The following is a 13,275-nucleotide window of genomic DNA, read 5'->3' as shown; positions in this document are numbered from 1 at the left end:
TAATAATGTATCTTTGAAAAAAAAAAAAACTTCACTTGAAGATATGATGCGAGTAAGTGTCCCGCCTATATAATGCCCAAATTTAGTAATTTGTGTGGGAAATAAAATATAAAAAATGAAAAATGAAAAATAAAGTAACATTATATTGAATCCTCACCTTGCTCATAGTAGTCGTAAACTTTGACATTGGCAGGTTTGGCGTCCTCAACTTCAACATCGCGGTTAACACGAATGTCGAAGCATTTTTCTGTAGAGGAAATCTGGAACAGTAGAAAAAAAGCCAGTGAGCTTGAACATGAGCTGAAACGCCCACGACAATGAGTAACCGGGCAAAGCACCCCTCGCATGTCTCGTGGGAACGATGTGAACAAGCAGACAGGTCGGCCACATGACTGGCGATCCACAAATCCTATACTCAAAAGATTTGAAATCACTGAGAATCAATGACTAAATAATGTTTGAGCTAGCAATAAAATAAAACAATACAAAACTGGACAAATCTTGCAGCTTCATTTGGATTTATATCAGAGTAATGTGGAAAATTACGTTGCATGGAGAACGTAGCCGACACTCATCTCCTGTAATCCGTTCCTGATATTCCCAGCCGTGTCTTGCTGAGTGTCCCACATCGTCCACCTCTTCTAACGTTTATATTTTTTTTTATTTTTTTACAATATCTTTTGACAACAGGAAAAAAGTCACACCTTCTTTTACATCATGCCAAGCGCCCCTCACACGCTTGCCACAATTTAAGTTAGATTGTTTCGGGAGGCAAATCTGCATTAAAATTCTCCAACTGTGTCGCGGAACTATATGTTTTTCATTTGAGTAGCCACTAGCTATACTCCACCTTACATAGATCAAATAATCTAAAGACGTTAGGGACAACGCATAGACTGAAATTGCAGCATAACAGTACCTTCACAAGTCATGTTGGAATTGGAAGATGTCATTCATTTACCATAAATATGACAAATGACAGCGTTTTATGCTTTTAGCATTACCAAATCGCGCTACTTGATTGTACTTTTGGCTTATTTTTTTCAGTTGCTCTTGAACTGAATGAGAAAAAAAACTATACTGCTTGTTTGCTTCAGTATAATTTCATAACTTACCTCTTCGAAGTACAGGTTCAGTTGGTTCTTTTCAAGTTCGTGCCTTTTCAGCGACACTCCTTCTTTGCGGTACAGCTAGAAATTAAAAATAAAAACCTTATAATCTCTATTTATAATTCAATAGCTCCATGATTTTTATTAGAGTGATTGTATATTACAAGTCATGAAGGGAAAGCTGCTTCAATAGCAACTTTGGCTAGTTTGGGAACATGAAAAACGTACTACGATACTAGCCATTGATATTGAAAACACTGAAAATACATAACATTAACAGAATGACAGGTAAAGCAGATGACTAGATTGAGTAAAAAACGGCATACATGAAGCAAATGAACTCAATCATATTATTACAGTGGCGAAAAATACGTGATAAGCAAATGGGTGTCAATATGATGAGAAATATATGGTCCCATTGCAAATTATAAAGCGATTGAAGGTATGCACACTTTATAATGATGATTTGATAAATATCTAAAGCGCGCAAAAACAAGGCATAAACAATTCGTTTTTGTCACTGAGGCAGTTTTTTTCATCAACCTTTAAGAAGAATATTATTGCATACACCAACTTATGTTCGCAAACAAACCGGTGCACACCCAGCGGTGCCAGTGGCGCCGCTTACGTGCCAGGGGTTGTGGGCATGGATCGGAGTCTCTTCAACCAACAAACCATTGACACGCCATGCTGTCGTTATAAGCTCGAGATCCCGTGAACTTTTTCACGCTGAAAATACTGATTGCACGTCTTCCTAGCGATGTCATTGTACTGCAGAGACCGCAGCAAGCTGAATAAGTCTCGTTAAGCCGCCAAATTTTGCGTAAATGGCGTGGGCTGAGGCGTTTAAAGGGGCGGTGCAACGATATTCAATTGGAATGTTTTTCACTTTACAGGAGCTTACTGTCACTAGTGGGACTCAAGGATACTCGCACGCAACGCCACTGACCAAGAAACTCCTTTGTTGTGCTGTAATTTCGAGGACAAAACCGAGTGTTTTCATTCAATTTCTCCTTCGCAAAACCTGATGACGTAGCTTGGCGGTCGCAGTACCTCCCAGTGACGATATTTGAATGCGGCTCATAGATTGGACCCGAGCATGGCGTGGTCACTCGATTTGGGCTCGTGATAATCGATAGCTCGAGAAGCATTCGGGTAGTGTCCTGTGTCCAATCGCTGCATTGACGACAACAGTGGGCATGGGAGCGCAAGCGTAATGCTGACGCTTAACCAGGACATGCTCGTTTTCGTACAGCTCCCGTTTTTCGTCTTGGGCGGACTCATTCCTGGAACCGTCATCGCTGCCCCGACCAACAACGTCATCGACAGTCCGGGATCACCCTTATCGTCTTCTGGATTGGAGGGCCCGTCAGCTGTTTCATGGAGCGCCTTCTTTGCGGATACAGCGCCACCACCCCTGTCGTCACTCCCACAATACCCTTCGATGGGCCTACAAAAGGAGGTGCCAGAGCGTCGCCGCGCCAGTGGGCAATGGGAGCGCAAGCGTAATGCTGACGCTTAACCAGGACATGCTCGTTTTCGTACAGCTCCCGTTTTTCGTCTTGGTCGGACTCATTCCTGGAACCGTCATCGCTGCCCCGACCAACAACGTCATCGACAGTCCGGGATCACCCTTATCGTCTTCTGGATTGGAGGGCCCGTCAGCTGTTTCATGGAGCGCCTTCTTTGCGGATACAGCGCCACCACCCCTGTCGTCACTCCCACAATACCCTTCGATGGGCCTACAAAAGGAGGTGCCAGAGCGTCGCCGCGCCAGTGGGCAATGGGAGCGCAAGCGTAATGCTGACGCTTAACCAGGACATGCTCGTTTTCGTACAGCTCCCGTTTTTCGTCTTGGTCGGACTCATTCCTGGAACCGTCATCGCTGCCCCGACCAACAACGTCATCGACAGTCCGGGATCACCCTTATCGTCTTCTGGATTGGAGGGCCCGTCAGCTGTTTCATGGAGCGCCTTCTTTGCAGATACAGCGCCACCACCCCTGTCGTCACTCCCACAATACCCTTCGATGGGCCTACAAAAGGAGGTGCCAGAGCGTCGCCGTGCCAGTGGGCAATGGGAGCGCAAGCGTAATGCTGACGCTTAACCAGGACATGCTCGTTTTCGTACAGCTCCCGTTTTTCGTCTTGGTCGGACTCATTCCTGGAACCGTCATCGCTGCCCCGACCAACAACGTCATCGACAGTCCGGGATCACCCTTATCGTCTTCTGGATTGGAGGGCCCGTCAGCTGTTTCATGGAGCGCCTTCTTTGCGGATACAGCGCCACCACCCCTGTCGTCACTCCCACAATACCCTTCGATGGGCCTACAAAAGGAGGTGCCAGAGCGTCGCCGCGCCAGTGGGCATGGGAGCGCAAGCGTAATGCTGACGCTTAACCAGGACATGCTCGTTTTCGTACAGGTCTGTAAACGTTTTCGTACAGGTCTGTAAACGATCGCCCGTCCCAAGTCATCAAGTGAAGCACACCAGCATTCCCTCATCCCTGAAGCAGTTGTGGACTGGAATGACCTCCCGGACGCCATAGTCACCATACCCGACTCCAAGCAATTCCGACTAGCCCCTCAAAACCACTTGTACTGACCCACTCCCCTCTATAACGCCCCCGAGGCATTGAGGGTATGTATAAATAAATAAATAAATAAACAGCCGAACCATAACAATGTCTGGAACTCAGCGCGTGTCCTGCGCCTTGCCAACCCCAGCCCATGGCTAAGATGTACATTGGCGGCATATAATCGGCTCCAGATCACGTGGCCGCTTGTTCTGGCTGCGAGTTGAGGGGGTGAACTCTGCTTGTTTTTCTTTATTTTTTTCTGCGACTTCGATTGCGTGTGGTTAAAAACGAAAGGGTATTTCACAGGTCATTAACGTCGGGGATCCGTTCTAAGCGGTATTTCCGCGAAATACAAAAATCGTCGCATCGCCCCTTTAATCTGTGTGGATGCGACAATATGAGTCGGAAAGCCTGATTCTCATTGTGCGATTCTGGTTGAGATATTAAAGTGCGACGCCACTCGTAGTTAAAAAAAATAATGAAAATAAGTGTGGACAAAATGTGGCGCTCGACGTCGAAACTATACGTTGGAAGCCGAATTTCACCACGTAAGTGAGGCATAACAAGAAATCGATTACCATCCGATACAGTCCGTCAACGTCACATTGTATCTACAGTTCACACCGATCCGATTAACTTCAGATACACTTGAAGTTTACAAGTTTGGCTGATCCAGAATCTATTCGTATCAAAATTACAATCTGGACGGCACCAACGTATTAGTCGACCGACCCTGGACGCTAAACATGAGGATGCTATCAACGTAATCTGAGTGGTCCAGACGTCTCTACGGTTTTCCATCATTCTCGTAAAATAAAAGAAAACGTATACAAGAACTATTTGTGACTTCAACCTAGCAAAGTGATCATCCACAAACATTAGCGATCTGATGGCGTCAAGTGTCTTTTCTGCGGCGTCGATCCATTTTGTCGGACTGATCGGGCAATAGGAAAACAGATGAAAGCTGCTCTTGACACGATTCCCAGCTTTTTGGATGCTGCCCTTTCCGACGCAAGTCCGCGGTATTTTGATAGAAATGAAGTCTTCTATTGGTTGCTACCACTAACAACGTAGCAATGCCTAGTCCGAACTGCCTTTTTTTTGGGTCACACTAGAGAACGGGAGTTCACCGAAGAGCCACCCGCTCAGAGTGCCGCACGGGATTTGAGTTCGTCTGTAACAACAGATAATAATTGCTCAGTACTCACAGAATACACATGATCCTCGTCCACCGTGAACCCAGAGACCAACTTCAATTCAACAACAGCCATGTTTGATGGCTGTTCACCATCGAACCTGAAGAAAGCAGAACATGTTGAATCAAGAGCTTGAATCCACTTTGTTACTGCAAGGCGAAAATGCGGGTTGTTTTTTCGCTGTAGGACACAACATTAGCAGAACAAGCCCAAGCCCATTTAACTCATGATAATGACCTACACTAAGATGGCAAATGTGCGTTCTTCGGCTAATGGACATCGTTCTCGGTGACGCGAAGTACAAGTCTGCGATGGCCGAGATGGATGACGTCGTTGTTTTTTCCCAGTCTTTTGAGGAGATCCTCTAACCCACGGAACCACATACACATCTAACACGGAATCTGCACACACCAGTAACACCTCTGAAACACGGAACCACTAAGTTTCTGTGTTTTCGGGGTTTATTTCTTGTGAATTTCGAGGATGTTTTTTAGTGTTTGTTTTTTCCCACGCTCTCAATATTTTTGTGTTTTTTTTTTTTTTGGGGGGGGTGGGGGGAGGGGGGGTTGGGCAAGTTATTCGGGTTTATTTGGGCTGCTGTTGAGGAGAACAGGATACGGAAGTGAGAGTCTCCAACTCCGGAGAAAAGAAATGTGACCCAAATAATTATAAAACTTCCCTGTACCGATAACGTACGTGATTCCGAAGAAAGGATCGGCCTCGCCGGCGTTCGCCGGAGTTGTGTCTCCGGTAAAGACAAAATAAGGTTGTGTATACTTCTATAATTCCCACGAGGATAGTGTTTTTCTTATCCAAGGACAGCCGAATTTGAGGTTTGTTTTTCCAGATTTTTATAAACCGGCTGGAGGATTAATATTGGGTGTTCAGTGGTTTTTACTGAAAACACGGAACCATAGTAATAACTAGAGTCATAATGTTTAGTAATAATTAAAAAAACGAGCCTGTTCGTGAATAGATACGAATACTTCAAAGGTTGAAAGTCCAGTTTCCGCCCAAGTGCACGATGTTTTATCCTTTAAATTTTTCGTAAAGTTTAGTTGGAAGGGGTTAAACAGAATGCAATAAAACAGCAGAAAACGCTACAAAAGGAAGTGACAAAAGGGGCCAAACAGAGCGCTGACTGGCGAGTATGATTTTTACTGATAGGCAAGGAGAAATATCCTAATTTTAATATTACCAAAATGTTGGGGAAATAAACAAAGAAAAAAAGTGAAAGCCGTTTATAAATCCCTGTAACGCCGAATTGGAGCGCAGCTCTTGAGGAGGAGGAGTGAAGGGTACTGAGGGGAGGGTAGACCCCTCCCCCTTCTCCTCCTCCTCCCCTCATTCTTTAATATGCTCCGGGGGGGGTGTCACGTGACTTCGGGGAGGGGGTCACGTGACCTCGGGGAGGCGTGACCTGGGGGTGACCTCAAGGCCACGTGACCCCAAAGGTGACCCCCACGTGACCTTGGGGTCACGTGACCTGGAGGGGTCACGTGACCTCGGGGGGGTCACGTGACCTCAGAGGGGTCACGTGACCTCAAAGGGGTCACGTGACCTGGGGGTCACGTGGGGTCACGTGACCTTGAGATGACCTTGGAAGGGGTCACGTGACCTTGGGGAGGCGACCACGTGACCTCGGGGGTCACGTGACCTCAGAGGGGTCACGTGACTTGGGGGTCACGTGACCTTCAAAGGGTCACGTGGGGTCATCTTGGGGTCACGTGACCTTGAGATGACCTTGGAAGGGGTCACGTGACCTTCAGGGGGTCACGTGGGGTCACGTGACCTTGAGATGATCTTGGGAGGGGTCACGTGACCTTGGGGGTCACGTGACCTTGGGATGACCTTGGTTACGCCGACGCCGACGCCGACGCCGACGCCGACGGCGACGCCAACGCCGACGGCGACGCCGCTCAAGCCGGGAACGAGCCCCTAAGAGCTGCGCTCTAAAAATAACACCTGAGGTGATTGACGGATTCCAGATATACAGTGGTAGAAAAAACTGCATTAGTGCAGCGTCAGTGGAGTTGTCTAGTAAGGAGCTGAAATTCCTGAAACTGACAATGATGGTCAAGTACGTGCCCTAATGAGTAGACATTACAGGTAGAAAATGTGCGTGTGAACATGGGGAACAATGTGTGTTTTCGTTCTTCTTGCCTATCAGTTGCGAGTCAGCGCTCTGTCCTGTCCGCTTTGTCGCTTCCTTTTGCAACCTTTTTCGCTGTTTTAATTCATTATCTTTAGCTGAAGCGATAACTAATAATATATTTACAAATTAATTCGAAAATATTTTAACATAGCGTGAGCAAAGAAAAATAGAAAATTTCTTGTTATTCGTTCCTCCCAAGATAAAATCTACCAAAATTAAAAAAAAAAAAAACTGTTTCATGTAAAACAATGAAAAAAAAAACCAAACGAATTTCAAGTGAACCAAGTTCTAAAAAAGAACAACTTTGAGTCGCCTCAAATATTAATAAAGATATCGACCACAAACGCTAAATGTTCGAAAACAGGAAACAAAAATAAGCTCGATGGCGCTGGGGGCAGCGCATATAACGTTGTTCTCCATGATTTCCAGAGTGGTTGGCTACGCAGCAGCCATTTAGCTCTAGGCAACTCAGTATTTAAGAGAGACCTGTCTCAAAACTTAACTTACCGCAAGCAAACCTTCACATCTGCAGTATTGCACTTGTTGGGCTCCTGCGTAGGCGTCACCGTCAGCTCAAATCCTTCGCTTTTGGGAGGCGTGTGGACATTGTATTTCAAAGTCGTCTAAAAAGAGACAAAAACAATCAGAATACATCGCCTGGATTTTCGAAGACTTCTCAGCGACCGTTTTGCAGTGATTTACAATATGCTCATTATTCCGATCATGAACTCAAATTTGTTACAGAAAGAATAAACAAAAAGGACGGACATATTTCGCGCAGTACACACAGTACAGGAAAGATGTCCGTCCTGGTCCTTCCTTTTTGTTTATTCTTTCTGTAACAAGTTATTAAAACCAAGGTGCTCACGTTCAACTATGTAACTCTAATTTGTTCATACATATTTGATTCATATTCAAAACCTGCCGCAAGCTAACTGCGGAGTGCATATAATTTGACGATATCGTATTACAGCTGCAGAACTCTTGAAGCATTTTATTCTTACCAAACAAGAAATGCACCCACAGTTATGAAGACCAGGGGCCCCTAGAGAGTATTCTGCGTGATTGGTAAGGGTTTTCTTTGCCCAACAATAAGTATAGCAGCTTTTGAAAATTTTAAAGTGAATCAATACAAAATAGTTTTAAAACATTTAGTCTAGTAGCTCGAGCAGAAGTATTCATAATATTTATTGGGAATGAAGATGAATTTAGTTTCGCAGCATATAAAATGGTGCCACGACAAAACAGCACGCGACTAAACAGCATGTCACGAAAGATCACAGCCATATAAGAGCACGGACGTAAATGCGAGTTGTTTTTTCGCTGTAGGACACAATATTAGCAGAACAAGCCCAAGTGAAGTATTTTCTGTTAATTTGTTCAGCAGAACATCTGTATTGTGGTGATGTTTTATTATCTAAATATATGACTTTATTTTATTACCTGTGTGGTTATATTTGATTACCCAGTTATTGCTTTTCGCGCATGTTTAGTAATGTAAAGCTTTTCCACCGCAAGCCAGTGAGGCTACATTTCTTGCCGTTTTTTTAATGACTGATTGATGGTTAATCCTTTAAAGGGGTACTCCAGCGATTTTTTGTAGCTTCTTCAACTAACTACGTTTTCGGAATTACCAGTCTTTGCCCTTTCCTGTAAAGATCGGTAATTTACCATCATAAAATTCAGAATACTTATTGTGAAATAAGCAAGGGGAAATGGTCTCAAAACCAAGATTCAAAAATACCATTGGTTTTTAGTGCCGTGACGTCATTGGCAGACAGGCTTGCAGGTCGAGCGGGCATTCTGAACATTTACTGTGCCAAGGTTTTTGTTTCGTGCTGTTGCCCGGGTGATACCTTCCAAATCAAACATCTTTGTAACCATGCAATTGCTTGTTATCAGTTGGGAGCAAAAGGTCTGTTCGATTCGGCTAGATGGCTCTGAACTAGTTCTGTCCGAGTTAAGAGGAGTGCAGAAATCGTGCAAATGATTCGCAGAACCAGAGCAGCAACCACGCTTGGACTGGCGCTGTGATCGACTTCCGGAGGTGAAGGACCGGAAGTGGAAGGGCGTCGTCTGCGTCTGTTGGCTCTTGTTTCTCCACGCCACGTCGTGTGCCATTCATATGACCATTCGAGTTTCCTTAGTTTTAAAGTATATAAACCAAATATTTTCTGTGAATGTTTCTCTATTAGAGTGCGCTAAAAACGTTTTCAGCACGAAACGCTTTTCTGTTTGCATTTGTAACGGTTACCGTTCCCTGACTATCGTTGTAGGAACCTCTGGTAGTCGTGGATGGTTACGTTCAAGCAAACGTTTATTTACATTATCTACAAGCTGCAAGCGATGCGATCTGACGTGTCGTTCCCAACCGTTCCAAACACGAGCCTCGTCTCGCGCCCAGGCCACGCGCTCCCCCGGCCGCCAGCTCCTTGCCACGCGCTCCCTTTTAAGACGTCTCTGGCCGATTTTCTCCTCGTCTTCGATGTCCTCGTGCCAGTGATATGGCTTATTACGAACCACTTAAACGCTCCAACACACTCCCCACCGAATGGATGGAAGTCCATTCTAAACTTCCATTAACTCCAACGGATACACAAGCTGCACTGGCCTTCGCAATATGGTGCCGCGATGCACTCGGATCTCACACGACCGGATCCGAGAGTCTCGGCCGGGGAACACTCTTTCTACTCGCCCGAGCTTCCATAGCAGGCGTGGAAGCGGCTCTTTTAACAGAACAATTTGACCCTCTCTGATGGGCGCAGACTGCCTGTTCTGAGTGGCGTACGCTGATCTGAGTTCTCGAAGATACTCTTCCCTCCATGTTCCCCAAAATCGGTTAAGCAGTTGTTTTCGCTGCCGCCAGAGCACGCGAAGCTCCTCCGGTGTGGAAGCGAGCGTGTCCCCACCCGTCGGCGGAAGTGTCGTCAGCCGCCTTCCAACTAGGAAACTGGCCGGCGTCAGCGGGGTCCCCTCTCCGACCGCGTCGTGCACAAACGTTAATGGCCGCGAATTCAACACGGCCTCTACCTCAATCAGAACGGTGGTCAATTCCTCTGTGTCCAGACAGTTCCTTCCGATAACCTTTCTTAAGGACACCTTTACCGAGCGCACAAGCCTCTCGTAAAATCCTCCCCACCATGGGGCTCTCTCGACAATAAACCTCCACTGGATACCCGCGTTCGCAAAGTGGTTGACTACGTCTGGGTGGCGCAACGTCTTCCACAGTTCCGTGAGTTCCTTCGACGCTCGTTTGAAGGTCAACGCATTGTCGGAATAAATTACGCGGCACAGCCCTCGGCGCGACACAAATTGACGGAAGGCAAAGAGAAAGCTCCGGGTCGACAGGTCTGGAACCAACTCCAGGTGCACAGCCCGCGTGACTGCACACGTGAACAGCACCACGTAGGACTTGCATGTGAGGTCCTTGCCCTTGACGTAGAGGGGGCCCTCAAAGTCCGTGCCGACTACCTCGAAAGGGTCCGCTCGTGTTGTCCGGGCATCCGGCAGGGGTCCCGTGGGGGCACTCGCGGGGGTCGCGCTAAAGCGCTGACAGGTCACGCAGGCACGCAATACTTTCTTCACCAGCTCTCGGCCCCGCAGAATCCAATACTGGTTACGGAGCTGCACGAGAGTATCTCTGACTCCCGCGTGCAGCAGCTGTCGGTGCGCGTCGATTGCCAGCAAAGTTGAATATCGATGCTGCTTGGGCAGGACGATCGGGTTTCGTTCGTCATACGTCATGTTGACAGACTGGAGGCGACTTCGAATACGAAGTACACCTTGCTGATCGATGAAAGTGGCGAAGTCTTGAAGGGGAGAACCCGGCGGGGTCTTCGTAGAGTTGGTCGCGCAGTGAAGCTCGGTAGCGAACGCCGAGCGCTGCGCCTCCTTTATCCAGTGAGTTCGCGCTGCCTCGATCTCCTCGGCTGTCAGTGGTCCCGTTCGTCTTTCAGTTGACCTGACGTTGTGGAGAAATCGAAAAATCCAAGCCGTTGTTCTGATGATCCTTGAAGCAGAGCTCAATCGCGAGATATCGATCAACTCTGGAATGGGCGTTACTGTGACTTCAAACGCTTCTGCTCTCGATCCTCTCTCCTCGAGGGCGTCTCGAGGGAGTTCTCCGCACCTTTCCTTGGGCCATTCTGTCGCTGGCAGTGGCAACCAACTCGGCCCCGACCACCACAGTGAACTGGAGACCAACTGGAATGCGGTCAGACCTCGGGTCATGAGGTCAGCGGGATTTTCTTTTCCCGGGCAGTGGTGCTACGTCGCGCCTTCACAATTGCTCTGGATCTCTTGCACTCGATTCTTGACGAACAGCTTCCATCGGGAGGCCTCTCCCCTGATCCAGTAAAGCGTGATCATTGAATCCGTCCAGAAGTGAACGTCCTTCACCTCAAGCTCAAGGCAGGTTTGAACGTATTTGGACAGCCTTGAGGCGATCAAGCTGGCCATCAGTTCCAATCTCGCCAGTGTGACAGTCTTGAGGGGCGCAACTCGGCCTTTTGCGAGCAATAACGTCGTCGTCGTCGCTCCTGTGTCGTCGGTAGTGCGAAGGTAGACCATGGCTCCGTAGGCAGCGGTGCTGGCGTCGGCGAAGATATGCAATGATCGGTGGGTCACCTTGCCTTGCAATCCGTCGTCGCAAAACCTTGGGATCTTGACCCTTTCTAGCTCGACAAGTTCGCTGCACCACCCGGTCCACTCGTCTTGCAGGTGATCTGGTAGCACATCGTCCCAGTCCAGGTTTAGTTTCCAGATTTCCTGGAACAAGATCTTGGCTCTCACGACGAAGGGTGCCAAGAATCCCAGAGGGTCGTAAAGGCGAGCTGTCGTTTGCAGCACGAAGCGCTTCGTATTTTCTTGGTGGCGAGCAGTCTCCATCACGTGCTCCGGTGAAAACATGAGACTGTCCTCTTTGGGTTCCCAAGTCACTCCAAGCACCTTGAGCACGTTCGCGACTTGTCCGAGTGGTTTTTGGCCTGCGCCGTCCTCCTCGAACACCTCCGCTAGTGATGCGCTATTTGAACCCCACTTGTGGAGTCTCATACCGGCCTGCCTAAACACCTCGTTCGCCTCGGCGTACAACGTCTTAGCCTCGTCTTCGTTGCTCGCTCCGGTCAACAGGTCATCAACATATACGGACTTGCTTAATTGTTCGGCCGCTGTCGGGTGTGTGTTCTCCATCGCCGCGAAATGGTGCCGCAGGGTAGCCGCCAAAAGGAACGGGCTCGACGTTGCACCGAAAGTCACCCTCGTCATTCGCCAGGTCTCTACCTCTGGTACCGGTTGATTTTGGATCGGCGGTTCCTTGTACCAGAGGAACCGCAGTGCGTCACGATCCTCAGCCTTGACTCCGATCTGCAGGAAAGCCTTCTCCACATCCGCCACTAACGCTACTCGGTGCGTCTTAAACCTCAGAAGTAGGGCGACGAGATCTAAATTCATGTTCGGTCCACTCTCCAAGTTTTCGTTCAGGGATTTACAGTTTGCGCCGTGAGAGGAAGCGTCAAACACAATCCTAAGTTTGGTGGTGCTGCTGTTCTCGCGGAGAACAGCCTGGTGGGGCATGTAATACACCCTTACTGCACCTTCGTTCTGTGTTTCTTCATCGACCCTCTCCGCCATGTCGTTGACTTGGTATTGCCGAATGGCTTCGTCATACTTCTGTAGGAGATCGGGATTTTTGGTCAACTTCTGACGTAGATTCTCCAACCTCCTCCTTGCCACCTCCATGTTGTCTGCCAGCCTTACGTCCGATTTCCATGGAAGGCCCACTTCGTATCTACCGGCGGTCTTCGTAATGTTGGCTTCGAACTCTCGTCTCACGGCGCTGTCCGAGGGATCCTCTACTGGCGGGTCGGTAACTCCCACGCTTTCTAGCTCCCAGAAATGTCGGAGAACCGATGTGGCCTCTAGATCCTGCAGCGTTGCTATTAGCACGGTCGCCTGGGAGCAACTCACGATGGTCGATTCCGAGCCTGTCCGTCCCTGTACCGCCCAACCGAATGCAGTTTCTACTGCAGTCAGGCATCCGCTCAGTCTATGAATTCTTCCTGTGATGCACCCCCAGTAGTGGTCTGATCCCAGCAGTATGTTGACGCCGCGTTGTTCCAGTCCGGTCATGTCTCCCACGGGACATCCAAGTTCCTCTAATGTTGCCACGATGGCTTCATCTGGGCTCGGAAGGTCCTGCTCACATATGGTAGGTGTTTCGAGAGCGTCGATGTCATATC

General features: G+C 48.1%; 1 protein-coding gene across 6 annotated transcripts in view; it reads right to left on the bottom strand.

The window, feature by feature from the left end:
- The window catches only part of LOC8043417 (alpha-2-macroglobulin-like protein 1), a 175,308-nt gene that overhangs the window by 2,209 nt on the left and 159,824 nt on the right, over nucleotides 1-13,275 (bottom strand). For all 6 annotated transcript variants that reach the window (XM_040502886.2, XM_029978569.4, XM_040502887.2 and 3 more), the window contains 4 exons: nucleotides 7,544-7,659; nucleotides 4,894-4,981; nucleotides 1,116-1,190; nucleotides 158-260 (listed from right to left, as the gene is read on the bottom strand). In XM_040502886.2, the coding sequence (XP_040358820.1) occupies nucleotides 158-260; nucleotides 1,116-1,190; nucleotides 4,894-4,981; nucleotides 7,544-7,659 (382 nt within the window). The remainder of the gene's footprint in view (nucleotides 1-157; nucleotides 261-1,115; nucleotides 1,191-4,893; nucleotides 4,982-7,543; nucleotides 7,660-13,275) is intronic.

Source organism: Ixodes scapularis, unplaced genomic scaffold (assembly GCF_016920785.2).
Source record: "Ixodes scapularis isolate PalLabHiFi unplaced genomic scaffold, ASM1692078v2 PGA_scaffold11__112_contigs__length_91849675, whole genome shotgun sequence".
Lineage (NCBI taxonomy): Eukaryota > Metazoa > Arthropoda > Arachnida > Ixodida > Ixodidae > Ixodes > Ixodes scapularis.
The sequence above is the reverse complement of the archived record's forward strand: the minus strand, read 5'-3'. Positions and strand labels throughout refer to the sequence as shown.